The sequence below is a fragment of the Xiphophorus couchianus genome, chromosome 8 (genome assembly GCF_001444195.1).
Source record: "Xiphophorus couchianus chromosome 8, X_couchianus-1.0, whole genome shotgun sequence".
NCBI lineage: Eukaryota > Metazoa > Chordata > Actinopteri > Cyprinodontiformes > Poeciliidae > Xiphophorus > Xiphophorus couchianus.
Genome location: NC_040235.1, coordinates 28,661,283 through 28,675,968, shown reverse-complemented (window position 1 = coordinate 28,675,968; position 14,686 = coordinate 28,661,283). Strand labels below are relative to the sequence as shown.

The 14,686-nt window shown below is 37.9% G+C and overlaps 1 protein-coding gene across 2 annotated transcripts in view; it reads left to right on the top strand.

Annotated features, from left to right (window-relative positions):
* mvb12ba (multivesicular body subunit 12Ba) overlaps window positions 1-11,888 on the top strand; it is a 37,559-nt gene extending 25,671 nt beyond the window's left edge. Inside the window, exons 7-10 of one of the 2 annotated variants that reach the window (XM_028024717.1) lie at window positions 1,281-1,375; window positions 6,149-6,204; window positions 6,544-6,603; window positions 10,012-11,888. In XM_028024717.1, the coding sequence (XP_027880518.1) occupies window positions 1,281-1,375; window positions 6,149-6,204; window positions 6,544-6,603; window positions 10,012-10,023 (223 nt within the window). In that variant the 3' untranslated portion in view covers window positions 10,024-11,888. Of the gene's footprint in view, window positions 1-1,280; window positions 1,376-6,148; window positions 6,205-6,543; window positions 6,604-10,000 lie in introns of both variants that reach the window. The other variant, XM_028024715.1, reaches the window with a different exon arrangement.
* The last annotated feature ends 2,798 nt before the right edge of the window (window positions 11,889-14,686 follow it).

Sequence of the window (14,686 nt, the reverse complement as noted above, 5' to 3'; positions counted from 1 at the left end):
ATTTTCCTCCGCTCTTTCTGAGGGGAAATTACAGAGGGGAATCCCAAACAGCTGACACGATGCAACCCGAAGTCCAGCGGACATCGGAGATGATACGTGGAAACAACATTAATGTTTATTCAACATGCAAAGAATATAGAAATGACAAGGGGAGGAGTTGGAGCGAAATTGCTACCTCAGTTGATAAACCCGGTAACTTTTCAGCTGTTCTTCGTTAACGTGACGTAAATAGGTTAGAATGATTTTCATTCAGTCAGGACTGACACTAGCCACATGCATTGCAGGTAGATTGTAGTAAAGCATTGATTAATGCCTGGTTTTAAAATTAGTTCACTGAACTTGTAGCCATTATTTTGTGCCCATTGTTGGACACCACACGGCAGGAACGAACCCGATCGAACCGTTATACCTAGGATTTCTGTCGGCTAATGTGTGATCTGTCAGGTTTTGAAAATGGGCCGACAATCGGCTGACAGCTCTAAGGTCGTGCAGGATAAGATAGTGTGCGCTGGGCTTTACACTAAGGAAATGAGGAAGGGAGGAGTCAGTGGAGAGAGCTGGAGTTGAGCCTTTTTTCACTTGGTGTCATCAACAGAAAGAGAAAAAGGCCGAAAGAGACGATAATGCCGATAATTAAAATGACGTCGATAGTTTTAATTTATCGTACGATTAATTGATTTACCGTTTATCGCGACAGGCCTACTGATGAGTCAGAATGTTTGTATGCTTAGCTAAATATTCTTAGGGTACCAAATTCAAGTATGTATTGTATTGTATTAAATATTCGGGTGTTTTCCTAAATCCTAGAGTTTTTTTAAAGGCACATTACCTCTTACTAAAAATATTAAAAAATCTATAATTTTCTGAAAATGAGCCCTTGTAGATGCCCTGCGACAGACTGGCGACCTGTCCAGGGTGTACCCCGCCTCTCGCCCGGAATGTAGCTGGAGATGGGCACCAGCAACCCTCCCGACCCCATTAGGGACAAGGGTGAACGGAAAATGGATGGATGGATGGATGGAGCCCTTGTAGATTTGATGGATGTGACTGCTGGCTGAACAGATAAGGCTCCAGGAATAACAAAGCCTTGCTGTTAGCCTGGTCTGGAGCAGGCTAGCTGCACAGGATAAATTGCCATGGTAACTTATGTGTTGCCACTTTTGTGACACTGAATCAAGGCTTAATTAAGCCAGGATATCTGGAAAATCCTGGCCTAATCTGCTATCCTGGTTTTGTGAAATAGCCCTCAGGAAGGCAAACTTCTTTGGTCATTTTTGCAGGCATATTTCCATGACCCTGCCAGCTAGCTTCAGAGGAAAGAACACCACCAGACCAGACTATGAGCACCAGAACTCCAATCTGTATGCTATCTCAGGTCTGTAAGACTTTCTTCTTTGTTTTTTAAGTCCAAATTATTTTCCTGGATTAAAATGGTAACCAGGGAATAGTTTGATTTATTCCATGATTTTAGATTCTTTGTCTAGAACGGGTCGGCAACCAATGGCTCCGGAGCCACGTGTGGCTCTTTCATCCTTCTGTTGTGGCTCCCAGTGACTTTGGGAAATAGAATATTTTATTAAAATTAAATCATTAAAAAATTATAAATTAAAATCATTTTAAAATAAATTTCTAAATCTGAAGATTATGGTAAACTTGTAACATTAAAACAAAAGTTTTGAAAATTTTTAGCACCCAAAATATACGTCATGTCCGCCGATGTGCGACAGGCATTCCTGGCATACCCCACATGTCTGGCAGATCGCATATTTTTAGCACACTGATTTATTGACTTTTTGATCCTTGCCTGGAAGATACATCATGAATAAATCCAAGAAAAGGAAACATTCTGAAGATGGCAGGACATTTAATGCTACGTGAACAGATCATTTTGCTTTCACCGCTGATGAAACTGGTTCACCAGTCAGCTTAATATGTGGTGAAAGACTGGCAAACAACAAGAAGTCAAATGTTGAAAGACATTTCAAGAGCAAACACTCTGTCTTTGCTAAAAAATATCCTGAGGGAGAGGAGAGAAAAAAGGCCGTTTCGGAGCTGATGCGAAAGGCTGAAGCGTTCGGAGCCCCCTAGGAGACATGGGGAATTTTTTTTCTTTTGCGTTACCTCGCAAAACTTTTGCGTTCCCTCGCAATACTGTACTGGTCAGTTATGCAGCATAATTGAATACTGTAAGCCTTTCTTACGGTGGGCGCCGTACTTTATGCTTTAATATAAGGTTATGTGAGGTTTTTCCATGAATGTTAGTATCTTTTTGTGAAATATCTGAAGTTTTATATCTTTCTTTAGGATAGAAAGGCACAAACCTACGATATAAACAGAAACCTAGGAAAGAAATAAAAACACATTATAATTTGGACTATTTCTGAGTTATTATCGCGAGTAATAAGTCATCTGACAGTTTTGATTGTGTCTCTGTTGTGTTCTAGTCTGAATGGTTTAAAGAGCTGCTTTCAGTGCTGCTCCATCTTAGCCTTAACAGACATAAACAGGCAGTAAAAAATAAATCGATTTTCAATCAGTGTTTTGCACCGAACAGTTAATAATAATAAACAAGTTTTCACTGAGGCTCTGTAAGAGCCATATGAATGAAATAAGTAATTATTGATATGACGGGAGCAGGCGGCTTTGACACTTAGGTGTGTCGACGTGACGTCACCAGGTATGAATGGGAAGGATACTGGCTTTGTGTGTATGAGGAAGCGGTGAGCGGGGCGGTCAGTCCTTGCAAAGTTTGGAGCATAATCATCAAAATGGAATAAATCGATAATTGTGACAGAACAAAGAAGAGGTTTGGAGTTGATTGATACACGGACAGATGAGATTCCCCGAGTTAACCCAGTGCGGCCCTTTACCATCATTAGTTTGTCGTGTTTTTAATAATAAAAACTTGTAAATAGTAAAAATTGTTTGGTGCAAAACACTGATTGAAAATCGATTAATTTTTTACTGTATGTTTATGTCTGTTAAGGCTAAGATGGAGCAGCACTGAAAGCAGCTCTTTAAACCATTCAGACTATTTACACAACAGAGACACAATCAAAACTGTCAGATGATTTATTAACCGCGATAGTAACTCAGAAATAGTCGAAATTAGGATGTATTTTTATTTCTTTCCTACTTACGGAAGGTTTCTGTTTATATCGTAGGTTTGTGGTGCCTTTCTATCCTAAAGAAAGATATAAAACTTCAGCTATTTCACAAAAAAATAGGCTGCTAACATTTATGGAAAAACCTCACATAACCATTAAAGCAGAAAATGCGGCGCCCACCATAAGAAAGGCCTACAGTATTCAATTATGCTGCATAACTGACCAGTATGCGAGGTAACGCAAAAGGTTTTGCGAGGGAACGCAAAAGAAAAACATTCCCCATGTCTCCTAGAGTAGTGGTCCCCAACCACCGGGCCAATTGGTACTGGGCCGCGCAGGAAATAATGAACTACTTCCGGATCTTTTATTATGAAAATCCTTAACCGGATTTTACCGGTTACGTCTTGCGCGTCAAAATTGAGCCAACTTGCAGCAGAATGAGTAAGAAAACAACATCAGAGTACAGTGAACCCTCGCTATTTCGCAGTTCACCTTTCGCGGTCTAGCTGCTTCACGGATTTGCATCGTGCATTGTGTTCTTCATTCTGATTGGCTAACCAGTCTCTCTGCTTCTTCTCTACCTGTGTGTCAACAACGTTACGGTTTAATATGTACACATACGTAAAACAGCTTGCCATATTTAACATAATCGATGGTGGCATGTCGGTTTATAAGAATCTTTTTGCCCAGAAGAAAAAAGAGCGACAACAGCTACCGATAACTATGTTCTTCTCTCGAAAAAAACACACCTGCACCGCGGGCGTTAGAAGAAAAAAACCCAAAACGCTACAGAGCGGAGTCAGGATGCAGCGGCTCAGTTAGAAGAGCAGTGAAATACTCGTGAGTCACTATTTGTGCTACTGTACTTTTTTTGTTTGTTTGTTTTTTCATAATATTTTTTTATTTTCTCCCTTTCTAATCCAATGACTCAGGTCGCGGTGGGGCGGCACTGATCTCCGCAATTTGGGCACGGGAATCCGCTTTCAGTTCATTATTATTTTACAGTACAGTAGTTATTTGTAAAAAAAAAAAAAAAAAGTTTATACAGTACTTTTTATTTGTTAAACAAATGTTTGGGCCTGTAAAGAGGTTTTGTTCTTTGGTTTCAATGTATTATGGAGTATTTTATTGTATAATAATTGTAAAAAAAATAAAATAAAGGTTCCTACTTCGCGGATTTCGCCTATCACGGGTTCTTTTTGGAACGTAACCACCGCGAAAAACGAGGGGGTTACCCCCCCGCCCAACCCCCGGACTCGATACTTACGACGCGCCCCCCCAGTCCACATCAAAATTACAAAGGGCTGACCGGTCCACCCGGCTAAAAAGGTTGGGGACCACTACCCTAGAGGGCTCTGTACCGTACTACGGGACGGACACAGAAGCAGACTGCGCATTTTTAGGTTTGCTTGGTTTGTTCAGTGCCGGTGGATAATATTTGGATAAGTTTTGATTTTTATCTCCTGAATAAGAGGAGGACAGGTGACTGCATTCTCTTTCTATTTTTCCTTCAGTGCGGGTTGGGTAAGTTTCGATTTTTATTTCTTAAATACAAAGACCCAAATAGACAGAGGGTATTTTGTTTGAAATTGAGCATCAACAAAGTGTAAAATGCGTTTTGTTACATGCAGAAATAAAATTTTGTGTTCTCTGCAGCAGTTTGTTGATTTCATAAACGCAACATAGTATCGATTTTTGTACATAGCGTATAGGTTTTATATATATGAAGTCAAAATGGGTTGTGGCTCCAAGTGCTTTCTTTTTATTGGGAGGCGGTCCCAAATGGCTCTTTGAATAGAAAAGGTTGCCGACCCCTGGTCTAGAACAACCCTGCCCAAGGAGTTTAGTTGGGAGGCATTGGCTTCTTTTTAGGGGCAGACTAAACAAGCTTTTACTTTCATATAAATACATAAACAAACCTGTATATAACCTTTCAAATATAATAACCAGATTTATTAATACAAAATAAACAATAAGGGTGTAAATATTGACATGTATAAAATGTTGAGTAATTATGCTGAAATTTGCATAAGCTTAGAGTTCTTAGAGTTCTGCTCATACGTTGCAGAACTCTAAGAATCTAATGTTTCCAAGACTTCTTTAGATGCAAAATCAATCTACTCAAGTAAGAGTAGCAATACTAATACCGTATTAGTCAAGTAAAAGAAAAAAGTAAATCTACTCTTATAACTACATATTGTCTCAAAAAGTTACTCAAGTAAATGTAACCAGCATTACGGGCTTTTGAACATGAATAACAATAATATTAGTATCCTGCACTTGTTAACAAGCTTAATGTGATATATTGGCATTAGCTAGTTATCACATATCAAACATTATCTGTATCCAGCAGCATTACTCAGCTATCAATTGTTAGTTTGGGTGAAAAAAACCTTCAAAGTTCTCCGCATTTTGCTGGTTTGGTGCCATGATTCTAACACACCTGCACAGCTCTGAATAGCAGCAGCATGTTTCTGTTGCTTGCTGCACAGGTGTAAAACCGGCACGAGCATCTTATCACTCATGTTGCGTTTAAAGGTGGCTCGGAAAAACACGTTGCAACATCTAAACAATGGATTAAACTGTTGAAACGGCTGAAAAGAGTGTGGTACAGAGGGCACAGATATGGGAAGTGCAGGAGCCCTTACTGTATCAAATCGAGATGGGAATGATAGAAAGTTGGCCACTCTGATAAAAAGGAAAAAAAAAGCTTCCAGTTCTGGGAGTGGGGCACAGCTGCCTCGGTGGGCGCACAATGGCCCATGCCACTGGGCCTGGTTTAGATATTCAGTTGAGGTCAGTATTCAATTGTCACTGTTGGTTTAATCAGTTTGTATTATTATGAGACATTTTTTGAAATGAAAATGTTTGAGGCAGATTGTACCAATACCAGCTCTGGAGTATTTGACATATCATAAAACATTCTTTAGTAATTCAATTTTGAAGAACTAAAGTGATTCTATTGTATCATTTCTAGCTTGAGCCATCTCTTTGTTATGACTGTAAAAGCTGCAGGGTTATAAGAATTTTCTCTCTTTCAGCTATGGATGGAGTGCCCTTTATGATTTCTGAGAAGTTTGCCTGCACCTCTCCTGAAGTAAGTAGTTGGAGATGAAAGATCTCGGTGACAAGTTGATTTATGGATACCAGATTCTGTACATCTTTAGCTGTGAACCTAAACTTGAGCTTTAAAAATGTTGTTCCAAGTTTTAGAACAGAATGTGTAAAACAATGCCTTCCTGTGAGACTGCCACATGTCAAAACATGTTAAGAACATTATGATGTGGGTAAAATGGGAAAAGGATTGTGTGATACTGCTGACATCTGTATTAAATTAATTGTTTAATGGATTAAAAAATATTCGGGTAGGAAAGGCAAGAAGTGAAACGTGGGATAGAGCTGGTGTATCTAACGAGCCTTCTGTGTCCTGTTCCAGCTGCAGCAGGTGGATCTGATGGGCATTACTATCAAGTCTCTAGCTGAGATTGAAAAAGAGGTGAGGAAAGAAACTGTTTCTTAATTTCATGTTTGCTATTATTTTATTCTATTTATCTTAATTTTTAGCATATTTTCACACATTTCTTGACAATGATTCACAAGAAGTGTATTTAAAACAGACATCAAATACAAAATAGCAGATCAGCCTCTATGGGAAGAAACCTACAGTATATAATAGAGACTTTTCACTTCATTTGCTTAGAGGAGTTCTTTAGTACGGAGGCCCTTAAGGGACATAGGCAAAAATACATTCTGTTGAGAGTCTTCGCAAAAGTATTGCGTTCCTTCACAATAAATTAGCAAATATACCCTGGTTTATTTTATATACAGTAACAGTGATAAATGTCAGTTTAAAATTACATACATATTTAAAGAGCCTGGTGAAAACATTCTTAAGTCTATGGTGCAACAAAACTTTGAAAATCGATCTGCATGTTCATGTTAGTTTGTGTAAGCTTGAGATGGGGCTCCACATGAAAACGGCCCTTTATTAACCACTCAGGCTACCAACATGAAAAAGACACAATCAAAACTAATAGATGACTTTTCTACCAATACTCAAAAATAGTCCAAATAGTTTGAATGCATTTTTTCTGTCTGTCCTTCTTAGGGAAAGTTTTAGTTTATGTCTTAAAAGGGATGGAAAGAGATGAAAAGCCAATTACCTGTTTTACTTTTGAATCTTGCACATAGATTTGTGGTGCATTGTTATCCTCAAGAAAGAGATATAAAACTTAAGATATCTCAGAAATGTAATATTAACATACATGGAAAAACCTCACAAAAGTCTTATATTATAGCAAAAAGACTTTAATTATGCCGAATAAATGGACTAGTACATTATTGCAAGAGAACGCAAAGATTTTTATCAGGTATCACAAAAGAGTAAAAATTCCCAACTGCTCCTTTGGGGCTCCATACCTTAGAAATATCTAGAACAGGTGACAGTTTATATTGAGTCTAAATACTCATCTTTTGGTCCTTATTTATTATATACAATGCTTTGCTAAAGTATTCGGCATCTTTGAACTTTTTAACCTTTTGCCGTTTTTCAGGCTTCAAACATAAAGATCTAAAGTTTTTATTGTGAAGAATCAACAAGTTGGACACAATCATGAGGTGGAATGAAACTTATTGGATATTTTAAACTTTTTTAATAAATAAAAAACTACTGCAATATTATTTGGCCCCCTTGCGTTAGTACTTTGTAGCGCCACCTTTTGCTGCGATTACTGCTGCAAGTCGCATGGGGTATATCTATCAGTTTCGCACATCGAGAGACTGAAATTCTTGCCCATTCTTCCTTGCAAAATAGCTGGAGCTCAGTGAGGTTGGATGGAGAGCGCTTGTGAACAGCAGTTTTCAGTTCTTTCCACAGATTCTCGATTGGATTCAGATCTGGACTTTGACTTGGGCATTCTAACACCTGGATATATTTATTTATGAACCATTCCATTGTAGGTTTTGCTTTATGTTTGGGATCATTGTCTTGTTGGAAGATAAATCTCCGTCCCAGTCTCTGGTCTTTTGCAGACTCCAACAGGTTTTCTTCCAGAATGGTCCTGTATTTGGGTCCATCCATCCATCTTCCCATCAATTTTAACCATCTTCCCTGTCCCTGCTGAAGAAAAGCAGGCCCAAACCATGATGCTGCCACCACCATGTTTGACAGTGGGGATGGTGTGTTCAGGGTGATGAGCTGTGTTGCTTTTACGCCAAGCATATCGTTTTGCATTGTGGCCAAAAAGTTTGATTTTGCTTTCATCTGACCAGAGCACCTTCTTCCACATATTTGATGTGTCTCCCAGGTGGCTTGTGGCCAGTGATGGCATAGTTACTTTAAAAAAGTAACTTTAATCGGATTATTGATTACTCCTTGAAAATGTAACTTAGTTTGATTACCGATTACTTGATTTGGAAAGCAACTAAGTTACATTAAAAGTGACTTTTTTTAGTTACTTTCAGCAACTGCTAAAAACAATTCTCCGCCAACTGTGAAAATTACATTGATCTTTGCCAATGCTTAATTGCAAGTTATTTTATAATGGTAACATCAACAACGTATCTCCAATTATATGGTTGAAATGAAGGGGAGATTGTTTAATGGTTACAACAGTACAAAAAAAAAAAACGTTAGTAATTTGCGCATGTTTTTTTGTGTTCCTGTATTGTCTGGAAAACTAAATAGGATTTTAGATCCTCCCCCCTCTTCCTGACCCATCGTCCAGGTTCTGTGTTGTGGCCCTGCGTTTGGTGTCAGAGAGCAGCACACAGCGCTCCTCCTGCCGCTCCACAACTCAGATATCCCGCTGCACAGATTTGTGATCTTAATATTAATAATTATAATGGCATTTTGTTGCACAACTTTACGGACTCGTTTATTCGTGATTGTTTTCACGTTTATTGCGCTGTTCATATTAGTCTCAATGTTTGCAGTTTTCTGGAGAGCAGCACGAAGCTTGACGTCATTCATATATTACCTTGAATTAACAAAGACACAGAGGGACGGATCATCCGGGAAATTATAGACAGGGAGAGTCTGACTAAAACTAACTAACTATCTTTTTGTATCCAAATCTGGCTTTAAATTTCTCCACAACAATATCTCGGACCTCCCTGGTGTGTTCCTTGGTCTTCATGATGTTCTCTGCACTTTAAACACAACCCTGAGACTATCACAGAGCAGGTGCATTTATACAGGGACTTGATTACACACAGGTGGATTCTGTTTATCATCATCAGTTATTTAGGACAACATTGGATCATTCAGAGGTCCTCACTGAACTTCTGGAGTGAGTTTGGTACTTCACTGAAAGTAAAGGGGCCGAATAACATTGCACGCCCCACTTTGCAGTTTATTTGTTAAAAAAAGTTTAAAATATCCAATAAATTTCGTTCCACCTCACAGTTGTGTCCCATTTGTTGTTTATTCTTCACAAAATAATAACAATTTTAGATCTTTATGTTTGAAGCCTGAAAAGCGGCAAAAGGTTTAAAGTTCAAGGGGGCCAAATACTTTTGCAAAGCAAACAGTCGAAATATAGATATTTGCAACTGTAAGGACATATCAACAGACATGTTAAATATGCTTAGATGCCATTATTTGATGGTATTTTTTAAGTAAATTGAATATCAGCTATCAAATAGTGTAATGTCTCTGTTTTTGATTATTGACGCCTGCTGTGTCTATAAGTAAATGAGGATTAATAAATCTTCCTCGTAGTTACACATTACGTCCATAAGATGCCACTTGGTAGTACCAACACTCACAACAAAACTAAACCAACATTTATTTACCAAATATAATTGTGTAATTGATGTGTTGTTGACCAATACTGACACATTTTTTGGAGGTAAAAAATTTGCTTTTTTTTGTTGCTATTTTTATCTTTTAGTATGATTACAGCTTCCGCACTGAGCACAGTGCAGCCGCTCGCCTCCCTCCCAGTCCAACACGAACCTCCTTGAGCTCTGAAGCCTGATGCTCCAGTCCTTAGCAACTCTCTAGGCAATAAATTTCAACAAGAGAGACACAGCTACTGAATACCTGCCCACACCAAACAGTGAACCACCAACCTCTCTAAGATGAAGCTGGAGCCAAGCATGGTGCTGACTGAAAACACTGCATACAACACAGAGGAGCTGGCTGTTGGAGGACTGAGATTATGGATTTGTTTTGCTACAAATGTAGGAGAATCTCAGTCATACACATTACATCCAAAGCAAAGGATGTTTTATAAACATGGTGAAAGGATCCCATATAGTAATGGAGAACGTCTGTTGAGCTTTTATTATTCTCTAAAAGCAGATGTGCCAACTTCTAAAGTACCTGCTGCTGTGTTCTGAATCAACGCATCAAAAGGGAAGTTCAAGTTTTTCTGGTCTGTATGGGAAAATACATTGTCCTCTTCTTGTTACTGTTGTATACTGGTTTGACTGTAAGTGCACTTTGTGTTCGGGACTTTTAGTGTGCTTCCTTTTTGCCTGAGATATCCTGTAACCACTTTCGATATTTTTTACGAGCCAACATATTGTGAGCCACTGTTACAGTTTGCTAACTCCTATCATGGCTTCCACTGCTTAGTTACCAAAACCACTACAAAGTCTCAGCTAAATTGGCTGAATACTAAATGTGGCTGACTATTCCATTAGAATAAATACATTGCCTTCATTATACATTTTTTCTTCATTCTGAAGGGAAAAAATTGCATTTTTGTTTTACTGGTTAAATAACTTCCTGAGGTGACTTCAACTGCCCTGTTATGTATTTTAGTATGTCTCTAAACAGTTAAAAAGACTTTTCAGAATATGTATTTTTAATTGTTAAACAACTGAGTTTATGGATCCTTTTTGGAAAAAAACATGCCTCGACTTTGGATTCAGATTTCACCTTCTAAAGCTTATGTTTGTTTATAATCCCCAAATTTCTTACGATCATCTGTAATATTTATATATGGATCATATCTGATATTATAGGAATTTGTAACAATAGCAAGAGGCCAAAGGGGTTTTCAGTTACTACTCCCTTGTAACAATTATTAACAGCATTTAAAGGAGTAGATTCATTCACTGACAGATTTTTTTGTTATTTAATGCTACAATCTGCTGCTGAGGGAGACATCATATACCTTGTTTTTCAGTTGTCTGTTTAAACTTTGGATTCTTATGCTCATGCTTTTAGGAGCTCACAGCCACACTGAGTTAGTCTGTGAATATGAGCACTGTATTTACTGTGTTTTAATGTATTTCAACTCCAAGCGTATTGGTAATAATCTGACAATTTTCTATTACTTAACTCACTCCAAATACTTAAGTGTTAAATGTTTGGTATTTGCAGTTTTATCAAGTCACTAGCACAGAATAACAAATTTTTCTATTGTCTGTATAATTTATTAGTTTATTGTGACCATGTTTTCTGTTAGGCTCACTTCTGTTCATTAGAGAAAACAAAACCTAGAAAAAAGCCCTTGGTTCCCTTGATATTATCAGGTTAAAAAAAAGTCTGTGCTTGCTCTCTGTTAAGCTATGTATTATTTTTTAGATTTAGTGTTCACTTCAAAGACTGGCTAAACAATTAACAGCTCACTAACTCTGTTTTCAAAGTGTTTCTTAGTCTGTTTGCATGGTGACACAATGAAGCATCAGAAGATTTAGAATGTGTTTTAGGGTAATAAAATAAGATTTTGTTTCTCAAACAGATTTTATTCTTTATGTATAAACAAATCAACTTTAGTGGAAATTGTGTTACAAGGATGGTCTATTAAACTGTGATAAGCATTGATATATCAAGGGTTTTTTTTCTTTTCACAAAAGAACAGATGAAGATCTGATAAAGTTGAGCCCTTCATTTCTATGTATTTCAGTTAATATTTTTCATACACACCCAAGCAGCTAGACCTTTTCATAATTTTTGGTTTATTCCACATAACTATATTGCCAAGATTATTTGCTCACCTGCCTTGACTCACAGATGAGCTTAAGTAATATCTTTTCCTAATCCATGGGGTTCAGTTTCATGTAGGGCCTCCCTTTGCAGCTAGAAAGGCTTAAACTATTCTGGGAAGGTTTAGGAGTGTTTATGGGGATTTTTGACCATTCCTCCAGGAGCGCATTTGTAAGGTTAAACTGATGTTGGACAAGAAGGCCTGGCTCTCAGGCTCTGCTATAATTCATCCCAAAGGTTTTCTATCAGGTTGAGATCAGGACTCTGTGCAGACCAGTCAAGTTTATCCACACCAGACTCTGCCATCCATGTCTTTAAGGACTTTGCTTTGTGTACTGGTGCACAGTCATGTTGGAAGAGGAAGGGGCCAGCTGCAAACTGTTCCCACAAAGTTGGGACCATGGAATTGTCAAAAATATCTTGGTATGCTGAAGCATTCAGAGTTCCTTTCACTAGAACTAAGGAGTAAATCCCAGCTCCTGAAAATCAACCCCACACTATAATGCCCCTCCACCAAACTTTACACTTGGCACAATGGTGTTACAATTTTGACTGGAACACAATCTTGCAAATATGTTCACATACTTACAATATGTGAGCAAATATGCATATTTGCTCACATATTGCCAAAAGTAAGCAAATACCTTTGGCAATAAAGTCTCTAACATTAATGGAAAAGAAAAAAGATGAAGCTTACATCATAATCATTCAGTACAATTATATAATATATATTAATATATTCTAATCTATACATATGCATCAAAAACTGAAAAAATAAGAATAGCATTTGTGATAATAGAATTTAACTTAAAATAGGAAAACAAATCAGATGGATTATCAGTAGAAATGTTGGCAATATTATTAGATGTACAATGGGTAGAAGACATAAAATCATTTACAAACAATAATTTGTTTAGACTCGAGCTCTGCATTAAGTTTAAAATATAATCAATCAGACAGACATTTTGTGAGACATATTACATACATTATTTAGAATACAAAATATGGGTTTAACAGTAACATTTGTGTGCGTACCAGCACATGTTGGAGTAGAAGGAAATGAGATGGCAGATAACATGGCAATTCAAAATCCTGTTAGTTTTCTAGGAAGAACAAGTAAATCTGAAAGAAAGAGTATTATCAAGCAAAACCTGATGAAAGAATGGCAAAACAAAACCAAGAAAGAAAAGGAAGATGGATTCATAAAATTCAAAAAATAATAGGAGAAAGGAGGGAACAGTAATAGCAAGATTGAGATTTGGACATACACTTTTTAAATACAAAAGCATAATACTGGTAAATGTGAACACTGAAAAACATGAAACAGTAGAGCATGAATATCAGAACATCATAAATATGAAAAAGTATATGAGGAGTTTGCAAAAGGTTAATTTAGTAGATACATTATGAACTTAGGTAATGTAATGATTATTTGATCTTTTAAAAAAACATTAAATTGTTTCAGAATTTGTTTATATGTAGTATACTTACTGTATGTGTGTGTGAATATGGGTGGGTAGATGGATGGATGGATGGATGGATGGATCTTTATTGGCATTGTCACAAGGACAACGAAATTTATAAGGTGCCATCAGTCAGTGCATATGCTTAAAAACAAAAAATAACCGTCTCACAATTTACCCACAATGTGAGAATTAACAAATAACTGGTAACCCCCCCCCCCCCCCCCCCCCCCCCCCCCCCCCCAAAAAAAACCTACTAAATAAGAATAGCCACATTCTCACATACATCATTCATGATGATTAATGGTTGTTTTTGATTGCATTTAGTTTTGTTATTGCTAGATGGTAGAAACTGTCTCTGAGACGGTTGGTTCTTGTTCTAATTGCTCTGTATCTTCTGCCTGAAGGCAGCAGTGTGAACAGAGAATGTCTGGGGTGAGAAGTGTCCTTTGTGATGTGTTGTGCTTTTCTTAGACAGCGGTCGCTGTGCAGGTCCTCCAGTGAGGGGAGAGGGCAGCCAATGATTTTTTGGGCTGTATTCACAACCCTTTGGAGAGCTTTCCTTTGAGCCGTAGTGCTGCTGTTATACCATACGCAGATACAGTAGGTCAGTATGCTCTCTATGCATATCTATCTCTAGATAGATAGATAGATAGATAGATAGATAGATTGACTTAGACTTAGACTTAGACTTACTTTATTATCATTTTGCATGCACAGGGTGTATACAGAACGAAATTTCGTTGCATACGGCTCAGAACAATGTTTTGAGGTTCTAATGTTATGAGGTTACTCCGGAATATAAATCTAAATATAAAATATAAAGCGCAGGAATGACAGTAAAATAGAAGTTATTTAGCTCTGTACATGTGCAAGGTAAGTGGAGACCAGTTTTTGAGTGCAGTCCAGTTAAGAGTTCAGCAGTCTGATGGCAAGTGGGAAAAAGCTGTTTCGGAACCTGGTGGACCTGCACCGGATGCTGCGGAACCTCTTTCCAGAGGGCAGCAGGGAGAACAGTCCATGGTGGGGGTGTGAGTGGTCACTGACGATGTTTCAGCCTCGAGACACGCAGCGCTGGGATGAAATGTCCTGAATGGAGGGAAGGGGGGCCCCAAAAATAGTTGATGCTGGTTACCTGTGCAGTGGTGGGTGTGCCTGGAAGCAGCCTATCGGCA